Raw genomic sequence first — 15,137 nt, forward strand, 5'->3', positions numbered from 1 at the left:
TTTATGTTCTTATTTTATTATATTATTTATTGCCTAAAAATAAAAGTTGAATATTTGGGGAGCATCCGCCCTCAATTCAACGTCAAAACGAGATTTGGAACCTAACCTCTCGCGCGACTTGTCGAAGCTATAAATACCTGCCCCGGCCGCGCGCCCGGTCTCTTTCTCTTTCTCCTTTATCGGTGGAGGTGCAACAGTAATCGGTCGTCCCGAGTCCGGGTTCATCCGACACCCTCACCAAGCAGGCTGAGCCGAGCTCATCCTCCACAGCAGCGACATGCCTCCCAAATTCGACCCCAACGAGATTAAGATTGGTATGTGTTCAGTGTCGCGTGGGTAATAAACAGCAGACGCGTTTTTCTCAGCCGGGATGGAGGCGCTCTGTTCCCGCGCCTCGAGGCCTCTGAACGGCCACCACAATACGGTAAAATATGGGGCACGAAACGTCGCGAAGAAAGCGGAAGGACGGTGCTTTGTTCTGTGTTTGTGAGCTTTACTGTTTGACGAGGGTGAAAAGATTTGAAACTAGTGTGGGGCGGATTGGAGCTGCACGTGGGAGAAGGAAGTTAGCATCTGGTGCTAATGTGCTAACATTAGCTTTTAGCATTTAGCTTCGTAAAAAGTGAATTTTAGTTTTGGTGTTTATCTGCATTTATTGGTTGTTGGGTTTTTTTTTGCAGTAAAAACATGAACATTTAAATAATAAAATCCAGATCTTAGGTTTGTATGTCCAGAAAACATGAATGAAACTGCTCATTTGTTTCTGTAAATGCCTGAGTTGAGTCCTTGTGTGATTTTATATTTTATTCTAGTTTTAACTGTAATTGTGTGAATTATGTATTTAAATCTGCCTTGTTTGTTTTTAAGTGACCTGCTGCAGCACCAACCCTTTCCCTTTGGGGAGATCATTAATATATTGAGTTAATGTGTTAAATCTGAGCCTGCAGACCGATGAAGCCTTTTTTATTTATTAAATCCTTCCTCCTCCTCTTCCTCCTCCTCCTCCTCCTCCTCTTTCAGTGTACATGAGGTGCACCGGTGGAGAAGTCGGAGCCACCTCAGCTCTGGCCCCCAAAATCGGACCTCTGGGTTTGGTGAGTGTCCCGAAGCCCTTCTGTGCTGTTGTAGCCTCCCGCCACTACGCCCGTCTGACCCGGTGACGGAGCGTAATCCAGTGGAGGCTCAGAGCAACCCGGCTTTAGGAAACAGGGCTGCTCAAGAACTGATGGGCAAAGCTCTGTGCCGAAAAGTCTGGAACAAACTAACCAATTAAAGACGTCGAGATTAGTTTCAAACGACTGGAAAAAGGCCCAAATATAAAACGTTTGAACGGAGTTGGTTTTAAAACCGCGTCGCTGTTTTTATTAGGGAGCTTCTACGGACTATTATCGTTATGGTTATTTAAAACCGACATTGGTTACGAACGCGGTGCGATGCTCTCGTAGCTGAGGTTCTCTTCTCTCGACAGTCTCCCAAGAAAGTTGGTGACGACATCGCCAAGGCAACCGGAGACTGGAAGGGCCTGAGGATCACGGTGAAGCTGACCATCCAGAACAGGCAGGCGGCTGTAAGTACCTCCGGGACCCGAACACCTGAACCACATGCTGAAGTCTACTTCTGATTGGACACTTTAAGGGGAAATCTGGACCAGAAGGGGTTTTAAATCTTAATTCGGATCTCGTGATAGAGATGTGGAGGGGAAAAAATAGTAAAATGTCCCTTTTGTTTACTTTTTTTTTTTTTTTTACACATAAAATGAAGGTTTCAAGAATAAGAAAATGTGTTAAGATGCTTTTTCCAGCTTGAAGAGGTACAAAATAAAATGGAGAAATTAGCAGATCAGAGCTTTTGAGTTGTGTTTCCTTTTAGGTGACAAATCGGACTTCAACGTGACCTTCATCATATGATGAAATATTAAAACCAAATTCTACAGACTTGTTACCTGCAGTAAGCCCCTCCCCCTTTAACAAAGCTTTGATATCACAGGAACTCAAACTCGCCAGTCTTAATGAGCAAGTGTCTGTTTTAGCATTTACATTTTCTACAAACTAAACTTAACTACATTTGGGAACAAAAATCATTCTGAAATTAAATTAAATTCAACTGGCATTAAAGTGACTAACAATCCAGTTTTTTGTTTACCAGGTGGAGGTGGTTCCTTCGGCCTCCGCTCTGATCATCAAGGCTCTGAAGGAGCCTCCTCGTGACAGGAAGAAGGTCAAGAACAGTGAGTGACTCTTTATTTAATAATTATTAATAACAGCTGGTTTGAGATTCATCGGCTGCATTTCACCCTCTTTATTTTTTATTTTATTTTTTTTATCTTCCAGTTAAGCACAGCGGCAGCGTGACCTTCGACGAGATCGTCGGCGTCGCTCGCGTCATGAGGCCTCGCTCCATCGCCAGGGAACTCTCCGGTAGGAACCGGCACAAAAACCTCCCTTTTTTAAAGCTGTTAGTCAGCTTGAATAGTTTCGTAGCTGCTTTTTTTTTTAATATATATTATATATCTCAGCCTCCCGCCACTACGCCCGTCTGACCCGGTGACGGAGCGTAATCCAGTGGAGGCTCAGAGCAACCCGGCTTTAGGAAACAGGGCTGCTCAAGAACTGATGGGCAAAGCTCTGTGCCGAAAAGTCTGGAACAAACTAACCAATTAAAGACGTCGAGATTAGTTTCAAACGACTGGGGGAGAGAATATAAAACATTTTCAGAGTTTGGTGAGCCAGTAACAAAAGGGTTTAAAATGTCACACAAAAAAAGACCAAACCGGAAGAAAACAATTTGGAGCTTTTTTTTAAACTTTTTATGGAACTATTTTTTGGGAATATTATCAGTTACTTCAATGTGTGCTGTAAAAATTTAAATACATTTTTGTACTTTATTTTTAAAATTTCAAGTCTCATCAGGTCTTTATAACAGTTTGTAACTCCTGACATGAGAAAGCAACTGAACTTGAAGAGCTACAAAAAAAACAAGCTCTTTTGCATCTGCTTGTTTTAGTGACGCATCAAATTAGATAATCTGGTTAGAATAAAGAAACGGTCTCATTTGTCTCATCCTTTTTTATCCTGTCACTCTTTTTAAACGTCAACTTTTTAACCAACGAGCTCAACGGCAACTTTGTTTTATGTCCCTCTTCAGGAACCATCAAAGAGATCCTGGGAACCGCTCAGTCGGTGGGCTGCACCATCGACGGCCGCCACCCCCATGATGTCATCGATGACATCAACAGCGGCAAAGTGGAGTGCCCCACTGACTAAACATGTCACTAATAAAATGTTGACGAGAACAAATACACTTGTTGGTTCATTTTTGTTTTTAATTGAATCAAATAAAATACCTGAAACCTCAATGAAACTGACGGTTTCAGAGTCGATTGTCGGCATCAAAGTCGTAATTATCGGTAAGAAGTTGACTTTGGTTTGTACTTTTCTTTTTTTAACAGCTCATTGGAAAAAATATTTTCCCTTTTAGTATATTAAGAGTTTATCAAAATTTTAAAATAAGACATTGTAAAATGGGTTTGACAGATTTGTAGTTGAAATGGGATTTGAGCATTTTTGTTTTTAAGAAAATGTCTATTTTTGGTTATTTTAGGTTCATGTCACAAATTTTAATTATTCTGAAAAACTAAATGTAGTTTAATTTCTTCATACTTTTGAGAGAAAAATATAAAATTGTTTTCTGTCATAAATAGTCTTATGAAATATTGTTTTTTTGTGAAAACATCCTGATTTCAGAAAGCTGGTTTTGATAAACCTGAATATTAAGCAGGTTATTTCTGCATGTGAACATCTGATCCAGGATTTATCACTTGTATATATTTTATATATGTATATATATACTCGTGTGTGTGTGTGTATATACAGTATATATATATATATATACACAGTGGAGCAAAAAAGTATTTAGTCAGCCACCAATTGTGCAAGTTCTCCCACTTAAAAAGATGAGAGACGCCTGTAATTTTCATCATAGGTACACTTCAACTATGAGAGACAGAATGGGGGGAAAGAATCCAGGAAGTCACATTGTAGGATTTTTAATGAATTAATTGGTAAATTCCTCAGTAAAATAAGTATTTGGTCACCTACAAACAAGCAAGATTTCTGGCTCTCACAGACCTGTAACTTCTTCTTTAAGAGGCTCCTCTGTCCTCCACTCGTTACCTGTATTAATGGCACCTGTTTGAACTTGTTATCAGTATAAAAGACACCTGTCCACAACCTCAAACAGTCACACTCCAAACTCCACTATGGCTAAGACCAAAGAGCTGTCAAAGGACACCAGAAACAAAATTGTAGACCTGCACCAGGCTGGGAAGACTGAATCTGCAATAGGTAAGCAGCTTGGTGTGAAGAAATCAACTGTGGGAGCAATTATTAGAAAATGGAAGACATACAAGACCACTGATAATCTCCCTCGATCTGGGGCTCCACGCAAGATCTCACCCCGTGGGGCCAAAATGATCACAAGAACGGTGAACAAAAATCCCAGAACCACACGGGGGGACCTCGTGAATGATCTGCAGAGAGCTGGGACCAAAGTAACAAAGGCTACCATCAGTAACACACTACGCCGCCAGGGACTCAAATCCTGCAGTGCCAGACGTGTCCCCCTGCTTCAGCCAGTACATGTCCAGGCCCGTCTGAAGTTTGCTAGAGAGCATTTGGATGATCCAGAAGAGGATTGGGAGAATGTCATATGGTCAGATGAAACCAAAATAGAACTTTTTGGTAAAAACTCAACTCGTCCAAAGTTGCATCCAAAGAACACCATACCTACTGTGAAGCATGGGGGTGGAAACATCATGCTTTGGGGCTGTTTTTCTGCAAGGGAACCAGGACGACTGATCCGTGTAAAGGAAAGAATGAATGGGGCCATGTATTGTGAGATTTTGAGTGAAAACCTCCTTCCATCAGCAAGGGCATTGAAGATGAAACGTGGCTGGGTCTTTCAGCATGACAATGATCCCAAACACACCGCCCGGGCAACGAAGGAGTGGCTTCGTAAGAAGCATTTCAAGGTCCTGGAGTGGCCGAGCCAGTCTCCAGATCTCAACCCCATAGAAAATCTGTGGAGGGAGTTGAAAGTCTGTGTTGCCCAGCAACAGCCTGTGCGATTCTGTGCTGGGTTATGTTTACAATAATACAACATATATGTATGCCATATCATATTAATTATATATAGGTCGTATTATCAACTATTAATCCTAAGGGGTAGACGAAAGGCTGTGTTTGTGAATGAAGGTGTAGACAAAAGGGTGTGGTGGTGAATGAAGGTGTAGACGAAAGGGTGTGGTGGTGAATGAAGGTGTAGACGAAAGGGTGTGGTGGTGAATGAAGGTGTAGACGAAAGGGTGTGTATGTAAATGAGTGATACTGCTGTGCCAAACCAAAAGGTCACAGGAGGGGGTCTCCAACCTGTGGGGTCACATACTGTTGTTCTTTGAGTCATAGACAGGAACAGACTGTCTGGAGGACTCCAGGGTGTGAAGGAAGACAACCACCACCTCCACCAACCATCAAAGGACACATCAACACACATGACTTTTTGGTGTCTGGACTATAAGAAGATGGTCAGGGAGAGTCAGGAGATCAGACTTCATGAACTGACACATACTCTGTTGCCGTCAGGGAAACATAGTCTGGACCCAGAGCTCTGTAAAATGGTTATTCTGCTGCTGTTAAATAAATATCTTGGAGCCTGACATCTTCTCCTGTTGCCTCATTAAAGAACACACAGGACTGGAGGCTGACACATGTTGGCTTTGTACTAGCAGGAGCCTGAGTCCAACAAGCCCCAAAACATCACTGCTCTAGAGGAGGTCTGCATGGAGGAATGGGCCAAAATACCAGCAAGTGTGTGAAAAGCTTGTGAAGACTTCCAGAAAACGTTTGACCTCTGTCATTGCCAACAAAGGGTATAGAACAAAGTATTGAGATGAACTTTTGTTATTGACCAAATACTTATTTTCCACCATAATTTGCAAATATATTCTTTAAAAATCAGACAATGTGATTTTCAGGAACTTTTTTTCTCATTTAGTCTCATAGTTGAAGTGTACCGATGATGAAAATTACAGGCGTCTCTCATCTTTTTAAGTGGGAGAACTTGCACAATTGGTGGCTGACTAAATACTTTTTTGCCCCACTGTATATACACATATTTACATAACCATAAATCTGGTTATGTATGTGTGATAAATATATATAATGTATATTTATCACACATGGACATACATAACCAGATTTATTAATTAAACTCATAAAACTTGACATTAAACCAGGATTATTCTGGTTCTGGATGAGTCGAGTCTCTTCTGATAATCACGACAACAACAACGTTACAGGTTCAACTTTTATACAAAATATTTATTGAAAAATTTCAGCCGTTCATATACAAGTCTACAAAAAAGTATAAATGGTTGAAAAACTCAGCAGATGAGAAACAGGCTGACGTACGTTCACTAGTGCAACTAGTTTTTTTACTGAAGTACTTAAATCCATCGACAGTTTTACAATCACTCTTCATCTAAAACCTCATATCTGCTTCTGTTTAGAAAAAAAACCAAACATCAGATTCTGTACCAAAGTTCATTTTTATCTTCTTTGATCGGGACGCTTTCGGATTTAAATCCTGAATTCAATCCCGTTCCTGACAACTTTTTTTTAATTTTTTTTTATTTGCCTTCTTTTGTTCAGTTTAAAAAGAAAAACATGTTTCACAGATCAGAGTGAGGCTGTTTTTTTTTAACTACTGAAGGACAGCGACCTACAAAGGGAGCTTTGTGTCTTTCTTTTCTTTTTTTAACGCTCGTATAAAAGACAAGTTTGAAGAGCAAAATTTCTTGGACTGCATTCAAAAATACAAGTTTGTGTGTAAAAAAAAAAAATATATATAAACCTAGAATGAAGTTATTTGACTTTCCCCCATAAAAACCTCCCTCAGTTTTTTGGGTGTTTTGGTCACAGATTTGAGAATTTAAATTATGAAACCAGACTTTAAAACATCTTCATTGTGAATCGGACCTTCTTGGCAGGAAGTGACCATATTTGGACGAGCTGGGGGAGGAGCCAGCGGTGGATCTGACCGATCTGATTGGAAACCTGACGATACTACGTCCCGCCCACCGATAGCTGTAACCTGACTGCACCACAGGCCTGTCAATCAAACAGACACGCCCCCAAAAACAGGTCTTCTTGAATCTTCTTTTCTAATGAATGAGGGATTATTTTCAGATGGACCTCCAGAAAACTAATAAGAAGGAGTGACTTTAGCTAACAACACCGAGATAACTGATGGACACATTTTATTCACTTTGGATTTGATGAGAGAAGTTGAATGGGAGTCTATGGAGCCGGAGGCTTTTTGGAGCCGACCTCTAGTGGCACTCGCTGGTATTGCAGTTTAAGACATTATTTTCAGACCCAGAAGCTACGAACACTTTTAAATAGTTTTAAATAGTCTGGGAGTCCAAAACTTTTGGTTGCAGTGGGCGGAGCCTACACTGATTGGATGAGAGGAGAATTTCTGTTTGTGGGTTTGTAAACACAACTGGACTGTCGAAACCTTTTGATTTACAACCAAACGTTTTATTTTAGTTTTTTTTTAATCAGACCTCTTTGGTTTAAGTTAGAATATAAACTTTTTTGTTTCAGAAGCAAAATCCTCAAATCTGCGACCAAAATTGTTTGAAATCCAAAAATAATTTTATTCTTAGTACATATTTTTACTTACAAACTTTATTTTTGATTGCAGTGCTTTTTTCTGATGAATCTGATCGATTAATCGTTTGGTCATTATTTATTTAATGTGTAACGTCACATTTCATCAGACAGGAGATTTTAAAATGTTTTTGCTTGTTGTATTATGAAAATTGTTTACTGCTGAGAAGAAAAAAAAGGTTTGTGTTTATAAAAAATAAAAATAAAATAAAGGTCGCGGAGGAGGACGTGTGTTTGTGTTGTTGTGCTTTTGTGTTTGTGTTGTCGGGCTGGAAGACAGCAGCTGCACCGGACGCCACCGAACGCCTCACCGTCCGACTCGAGGAGGCCCGAGGAGGCCCGAGGTGAACGAGCGTCACCTGAACGCGTCACCGGGGGCGACGACCCCGAGAGGGAAGATGGCCGTGCGCTCGGTACCTCAGTTCTCCACCTCCTCCTCCTCCTCCTCCGCCTCGTTCTCCGCCTCCGGCTCCTCCTCCATGCGCTCCTCCTCCTCCTCCTCCTCTTCCTCTCTGCTCTTGTCGTTCTCCGAGTCGTTCTTCTTCTCTTTGTCTTTGCGCTTCTGCTCCGAAACCTCCTTCTTCCCCTTCTGTCCCTTCTTGTACACTGGAAAGACAAAACCGTCGTTTATTCACGAGGCGACCCTGAACGCATCGCCCTGTGAAGCTGATGACTCATCTGTTCCGTAGATTCTTCTCTCGGCTTCGTCTGTTTCAAGACCGAAGAAGGTTTGTTTACTTGAGATCAGCTGGTTTTTAGCTAAACTAGCTGTTTGTTAGCAGGTTGTTAGCTTTGTCTGCTGTTTTGTTTACTTGAGTTTTCCCTTTTTTTTTTTTGGCAACGGGGTCCTCCAACAGGACACAGAAGTTTCACGAACGGCCGAAGTAAACCGGAGTTAGCCGCGGTCTCCGAACCGATCGGAGGAAACCCCCGAAGCCGTTTCGTGGGTTCGCGTGCTTCAGAAAGACGTCGCTCACCTTCCAGCGCGTCTCGCAGCGGCTCCAGGAAGCGCTCGAACTCCATCTCCTCCATCGCCGCCAGCACGTCTCCTGCGTTCAGAGTTTTCCTCTTGGCCTTCATGGCAAAGTTATTCGCACTGACGACAAGAAAACACAAAACGTCGTAGTGGAGGGAGTCGTGGACAGAAGAGTCGGCCAACGCTCCCGTCGGGAAAACGTGGATTTTGTTTTAGTGTGTGAACGAAACGTGTTTTAAGAGTCTGAACTTTTATCTTTTATCTTTATTCTTTATTCTTTAGTTCTTTATTCTTTAGTTCTTTATTCTTTAGTTCTTTATTCTTTAGTTCTTACCAGGAGGTCGCGTACAACACGAACACGCTGGCCGCCTGAGAAATGGCTCTCCGGGCTTCTTTGGACACGTTGACTCCATCTGGGAGCTGTGGAAGAAAAACAGGACGAGACTTCAAACAAACACGCTTTTAACCAGATCTTCACACATCTGAAGGTTTCTGAACTTTAAACGATTTTAATTCATTCAGCCGGCGTTCATTCTCATTATTGGTGCATTTGTTGACTAGTTCTTGTGAAGCAGCTTTCATGTTCATTAAACCTCAAATAAAAACAGATCTGAAGGAATAAATTCAGAGAATATTGAGGAGTCTGAAAACGACCGTCCGGTTCTAAAAACACTCTCGGTTCTGAAAACATTCCCCAGTTCTGAAAACGACCGTCCGGTTCTGAAAACACTCCCAGGTTCTGAAAACGACCGTCCGGTTCTGAAAACACTCCCCGGTTCTGAAAACGACCGTCCGGTTCTGAAAACACTCCCTGGTTCTGAAAACGACCGTCCGGTTCTAAAAACACTCTCGGTTCTGAAAACATTCCCCAGTTCTGAAAACGACCGTCCGGTTCTGAAAACACTCCCCGGTTCTGAAAACGACCGTCCGGTTCTGAAAACATTCTCCGGTTCTGAAAACGACCGTCCGGTTCTGAAAACACTCCCTGGTTCTGAAAACACTCCCGGTTCTGAAAACGACCGTCCGGTTCTGAAAACACTCCCGGTTCTGAAAACGACCGTCCGGTTCTGAAAACACTCTCCGGTTCTGAAAACACTCCCCGGTTCTGAAAACGACCGTCCGGTTCTGAAAACATTCTCCGGTTCTGAAAACACTCCCCGGTTCTGAAAACACTCCCGGTTCTGAAAACACTCTCCGGTTCTGAAAACACTCTCCGGTTCTCCCCGGTTCTGAAAACACTCTCCGGTTCTAAAAACAATCTCCGGTTCTGAAAACACTCTCCGGTTCTGAAAACACTCTCCGGTTCTAAAAACAATCTCCGGTTCTGAAAACACTCTCCTGTTCTGAAAACACTCCCCGGTTCTGAAAACACTCTCCTGTTCTAAAAACACTCCCCGGTTCTGAAAACACTCCCCGGTTCTAAAAACACTCTCCGGTTCTGAAAACACTCTCCGGTTCTCCCCGGTTCTGAAAACACTCCCGGTTCTGAAAACACTCTCCGGTTCTGAAAACACTCTCCGGTTCTCCCCGGTTCTGAAAACACTCTCCGGTTCTCCCCGGTTCTGAAAACACTCTCCGGTTCTAAAAACAATCTCCGGTTCTGAAAACACTCTCCGGTTCTGAAAACACTCTCCGGTTCTAAAAACAATCTCCGGTTCTGAAAACACTCTCCTGTTCTAAAAACACTCTCCTGTTCTGAAAACACTCCCCTGTTCTAAAAACACTCCCCGGTTCTGAAAACACTCCCCGGTTCTAAAAACACTCTCCGGTTCTGAAAACACTCTCCGGTTCTCCCCGGTTCTGAAAACACTCTCCGGTTCTAAAAACACTCCGGTTCTGAAAACATTCCCCGGTTCTAAAAACACTCTCCGGTTCTGAAAACACTCCCCGGTTCTGAAAACACTCCCCGGTTCTGAAAACACACTCTCCGGTTCTGAAAACACTCCCCGGTTCTAAAAACACTCCCCCGTTCTGAAAACACACTCCCCGGTTCTGAAAACACACTCCCCGGTTCTGAAAACACTCCCGGTTCTGAAAACACTCTCCGGTTCTAAAAACAATCTCCGGTTCTGAAAACACTCTCCTGTTCTAAAAACACTCCCCGGTTCTGAAAACACACTCCCCGGTTCTGAAAACACTCTCCGGTTCTAAAAACACTCCCCGGTTCTGAAAACACACTCCCCGGTTCTGAAAACACTCTCCTGTTCTAAAAACACTCCCCGGTTCTGAAAACACTCCCCGGTTCTAAAAACACTCTCCGGTTCTCCCCGGTTCTGAAAACACTCTCCGGTTCTAAAAACACTCCGGTTCTGAAAACATTCCCCGGTTCTAAAAACACTCTCCGGTTCTGAAAACACTCCCCGGTTCTGAAAACACACTCTCCGGTTCTGAAAACACTCCCCGGTTCTAAAAACACTCCCCCGTTCTGAAAACACACTCCCCGGTTCTGAAAACACTCCCGGTTCTGAAAACACTCTCCGGTTCTAAAAACAATCTCCGGTTCTGAAAACACTCTCCTGTTCTAAAAACACTCCCCGGTTCTGAAAACACACTCCCCGGTTCTGAAAACACTCTCCGGTTCTAAAAACACTCCCCGGTTCTGAAAACACACTCCCCGGTTCTGAAAACACTCTCCTGTTCTGAAAACACTCCCCGGTTCTGAAAACACACTCCCCGGTTCTGAAAACACACTCCCCGGTTCTAAAAACACTCCGGTTCTGAAAACATTCCCCGGTTCTAAAAACACTCTCCGGTTCTGAAAACACTCCCCGGTTCTGAAAACACTCCCCAGTTCTGAAAACACTCCCGGTTCTAAAAACACTCTCCGGTTCTGAAAACACACTCCGGTTCTGAAAACACTCTCCGGTTCTCCCCGGTTCTGAAAACACTCTCCGGTTCTAAAAACACTCCGGTTCTGAAAACATTCCCCGGTTCTGAAAACATTCCCCGGTTCTAAAAACACTCTCCGGTTCTGAAAACACTCTCCGGTTCTGAAAACACTCCCCGGTTCTGAAAACACTCTCCGGTTCTGAAAACACTCCCCGGTTCTGAAAACACACTCCCCGGTTCTGAAAACACACTCCCCGGTTCTGAAAACACACTCCCCGGTTCTGAAAACACTCCCGGTTCTGAAAACACTCTCCGGTTCTAAAAACAATCTCCGGTTCTGAAAACACTCTCCTGTTCTAAAAACACTCCCCGGTTCTGAAAACACACTCCCCGGTTCTGAAAACACTCTCCGGTTCTAAAAACACTCCGGTTCTGAAAACATTCCCCGGTTCTGAAAACACACTCCGGTTCTGAAAACACTCTCCGGTTCTGAAAACACTCCCCGGTTCTGAAAACACTCCCCGGTTCTGAAAACACACTCTCCGGTTCTCTCCGGTTCTCCCCGGTTCTGAAAACACTCCCCGGTTCTGAAAACACACTCTCCGGTTCTCCCCGGTTCTGAAAACACTCTCCGGTTCTAAAAACACTCCCCGGTTCTGAAAACACACTCTCCGGTTCTGAAAACACTCCCCGGTTCTGAAAACACTCCCCGGTTCTGAAAACACACTCTCCGGTTCTCCCCGGTTCTGAAAACACTCTCCGGTTCTAAAAACACTCTCCGGTTCTGAAAACACTCTCCGGTTCTGAAAACACACTCCGGTTCTAAAAACACTCTCCGGTTCTAAAAACACTCTCCGGTTCTGAAAACACACTCCGGTTCTGAAAACACACTCCGGTTCTAAAAACACTCTCCGGTTCTAAAAACACTCTCCGGTTCTGAAAACACACTCCGGTTCTAAAAACACTCTCCGGTTCTAAAAACACTCCCCGGTTCTGAAAACACTCTCCGGTTCTAAAAACACTCCCCGGTTCTGAAAACACTCTCCGGTTCTAAAAACACTCCCCGGTTCTGAAAACACTCTCCGGTTCCGGTTCCGAGCTCGCGCTCACCGCCTCCTTGATGATGCGGGTGATCACCGCGTTGGGGAGGTTCAGGTCTTCCGGCCTCTCCGCCATCTTCGCTCGCGGTTCACTGCCGGTCCTCCGACCCGGTTCGCGGCGCGTTATCACCGGTCAGATCCTCCGGTGGAGGGGGGGGGGGGGGGGGGGTGATGCTAAAGCTAACCGATGAAGCGCCCGTCCGCGGCTTTGTGTTAGCCTGGAGCTACTCGGAGCGGCTAGCTAACGTTCGAGCTCGTTCGGTTCCGGTGTTCACGCGCGTCCGTTAAAATCAGCCGCGTTCAAAGGAACAACGTGAATCTTTATCGAACAACGTGAATCTTTATCGAACAACGTGAATCTTTATCGAACAACGTGAATCTTTATCGAACAACGTGAATCTTTATCGACAGTCTGGTCGCCTCAAGTCGGTCGCGTGGCCATCTGAACCGATTTGTTTTGGGAACGTTTCCCGCGAACCTTCCAACCCACCACGAGCCCTCCTACGTCAGCGATATGCACTCCGACCTCGTGACGTGTGCGTGACGTATTTCCTGCTGCAACGTAACAAGCGAATGAAACGAATAAAACGATAAACAACAAAGAGATATACGATTAAAATCATGACACGCCAGACATTATCCCATCAAAACAAATTATATATCTTCAAATTGAGATTAAAAATGGAATTTCAGAAAACAGGAAATAAAACAAAACACACTGTATTGCAGAATATTTCAGGGTGTTTCTGTTATGACTTATTTCTTTGAGCTATTTTATGAGCATTTCTCACGGGTGAACTCGAAACTTAACGATGGGGATTGTTTTGTTTGTTTGTCTGTCAGCTTCTTGTAGCATTGTTGTTTTTCTAGTTTTGTATTTTACATGAACTCTGTTGTTGTTTAATATTAGACACAGAACTTGTTTTTTCTCTTTTTCTCCCCCTTCTTATTATTCTGAATGTTATTTATGGTCTGTAATTTATTTACTTTATTATTATTTACTGTATACCAGTAACCAGTACTTTGGTTGACACTTTAATTATGGTCATTCCCCCCCCCCCCAAAAAAACTTTAATTTTAAGCTTCAAATTTTTTGCATTTTTAGCTGTTTGAATAACATTTTGTAAAAACCTGCAGTAACCAGCTGTTGTAAAAAAATAAATAAATCATAATTTAAGATATGTTTTTAAAGATTTGGGTTTTAGGGCAATTTTTGTTAGTTTTAATTTGCTGGTAGTATGAAAACCTCTATAGATTAATGTGTATTTGCTGGTCCCCCTGTGGGTAAAGTACTTCCAACACATACTGTAACATTAATGATATTCTAATTATATTCTAACTATGTGCAGTGTGATGAATATTAAATCCCTGATTGGGCAGACTTCCAGCTCAGCTGACAGCTTCATTACAGTCAGAGTGGGCAAGGTCAGGGTTTCGTTGGGGTGGGCAGGTGAGGGTGGGGGTGGGGGTTATTTAGGTGGTTTCCATGGCAGCTGGCCTCCTCACAATGCGGCCCACGGCAAAAACCTGCTCTGCAGAGTGAACCACTGCACCGACACACCGACACACCGACGCCCACCGAGTTCAAACTTCTGGAGCTGTTTTCTGGGCAGCGCTCCAGGAAAGCAAAGTTTTTTTCCCTCGGGCTTCTTTCTGTTTGCCTCTTTTTCTCTGTGTTCACCTGTAAACGTAACACCCACAAATGTCAGATCAGATTAATGGAACAAGGGTTTTCCTCCTTTTATGAAATTACTGTTTTGTTTTCAGTTAATTGTTAAAAAGTTTTAAAAAAAAAGTTGTTGTTTTTTAATCTTACAGCTTTGGTTCCATTCAGGGAGGAAATGAAAGATCAAATTGTGTCCACATTTTATTTTAAACTTATGGTTGACTTGTTTGCAGCTTAGTTTATTTATTGAATATGTGTTGTGGTTGTTACTGAATGCCATAAATTGTCTTAATCTACTTTTAGGACTTGTGTGAATTCTTTTTTTTTTAATTCTTTTTTTTTTTAAAGGTTTTCCATCATTTTTTGCTGGAATACAGTGAAGAAAATAATTATTTGATCTCTTGCCGATTTTGTAAGTTTGCCCACTGACAAAGAAATGAACGGTCTATAATTGTAATGGAGGTTTATTTTAACAGAGAGACAAAATATAAAAACAAAATCCAGAAAATCACATAAATACTTATTTCACACAAAACAATTTATAACTTTTACATTATGTGATTTTCTGGATTTTGTTTTTATATTTTATCTCTCTGTTAAAATAAACCTCCATTACAATTATAGACCGTTCATTTCTTTGTCAGTGGGCAAACTTACAAAATCGGCAAGAGATCAAATAATTATCTAATTCACTGGATGTAAAAATTTTTAGGGCTTCACAAACTTTCTATATGTTTATATCTAATTTATCTTCAGCATTAACCAGCTGGAATCACTGCACTGTTTATTTGTATAATATTTATAATGGTGTGTTAATAACCTAAAAAGCCAGACTG

At 42.5% G+C, this 15,137-nt stretch overlaps 2 protein-coding genes and 2 non-coding genes across 4 annotated transcripts; 3 read left to right on the top strand and 1 right to left on the bottom strand.

Annotated features, from left to right (window-relative positions):
• The first annotated feature begins 159 nt into the window (after positions 1–159).
• On the top strand, positions 160–3,296 carry rpl12 (ribosomal protein L12). The gene is made up of 6 exons (XM_069175193.1): positions 160–314; positions 1,021–1,094; positions 1,469–1,567; positions 2,146–2,227; positions 2,331–2,417; positions 3,145–3,296. Exons 1-6 carry the CDS (start codon positions 278–280, stop codon positions 3,261–3,263), a joined length of 498 nt encoding a protein of 165 aa, XP_069031294.1. The 5' UTR covers positions 160–277; the 3' UTR covers positions 3,264–3,296.
• LOC138213899 (small nucleolar RNA SNORA65) lies at positions 1,132–1,262 on the top strand. The gene has a single exon (XR_011179580.1). It is a non-coding gene; the product is annotated as a small nucleolar RNA SNORA65 (small nucleolar RNA).
• Positions 2,519–2,649, top strand: LOC138213900 (small nucleolar RNA SNORA65). The gene has a single exon (XR_011179581.1). It is a non-coding gene; the product is annotated as a small nucleolar RNA SNORA65 (small nucleolar RNA).
• Positions 3,297–6,356: 3,060 nt separating the features above from the next.
• Positions 6,357–13,149, bottom strand: pole3 (polymerase (DNA directed), epsilon 3 (p17 subunit)). The gene is made up of 4 exons (XM_069175185.1): positions 12,646–13,149; positions 9,041–9,126; positions 8,708–8,826; positions 6,357–8,336 (listed from the first exon to the last, which is right to left on the bottom strand). Exons 1-4 carry the CDS (start codon positions 12,709–12,711, stop codon positions 8,149–8,151), a joined length of 459 nt encoding a protein of 152 aa, XP_069031286.1. The 5' UTR covers positions 12,712–13,149; the 3' UTR covers positions 6,357–8,148.
• Between the last annotated feature and the right edge of the window lie 1,988 nt (positions 13,150–15,137).

This window comes from Embiotoca jacksoni, unplaced genomic scaffold (genome assembly GCF_022577435.1).
Source record: "Embiotoca jacksoni isolate LCO1_2020_lvr unplaced genomic scaffold, fEmbJac1.0.p SCAF_64, whole genome shotgun sequence".
NCBI classification, from domain to species: Eukaryota; Metazoa; Chordata; class Actinopteri; family Embiotocidae; genus Embiotoca; species Embiotoca jacksoni.

Coding starts and splice junctions, on each gene's coding strand:
- rpl12 (XM_069175193.1), top strand. CDS start 278: ATGCCTCCCAAATTCGACCCCAACGAGATTAAGATTG. Junction 1,568..2,145: donor TCCAGAACAGGCAGGCGGCT/GTAAGTACCTCC, acceptor TTTGTTTACCAG/GTGGAGGTGGTTCCTTCGGC. Junction 2,418..3,144: donor CATCGCCAGGGAACTCTCCG/GTAGGAACCGGC, acceptor GTCCCTCTTCAG/GAACCATCAAAGAGATCCTG.
- pole3 (XM_069175185.1), bottom strand. CDS start 12,711: ATGGCGGAGAGGCCGGAAGACCTGAACCTCCCCAACGCGGTGATCACC. Junction 9,127..12,645: donor CCCGCATCATCAAGGAGGCG/GTGAGCGCGAGC, acceptor TTTCTTCCACAG/CTCCCAGATGGAGTCAACGT. Junction 8,337..8,707: donor GCTGCGAGACGCGCTGGAAG/GTGAGCGACGTC, acceptor TTGTCTTTCCAG/TGTACAAGAAGGGACAGAAG.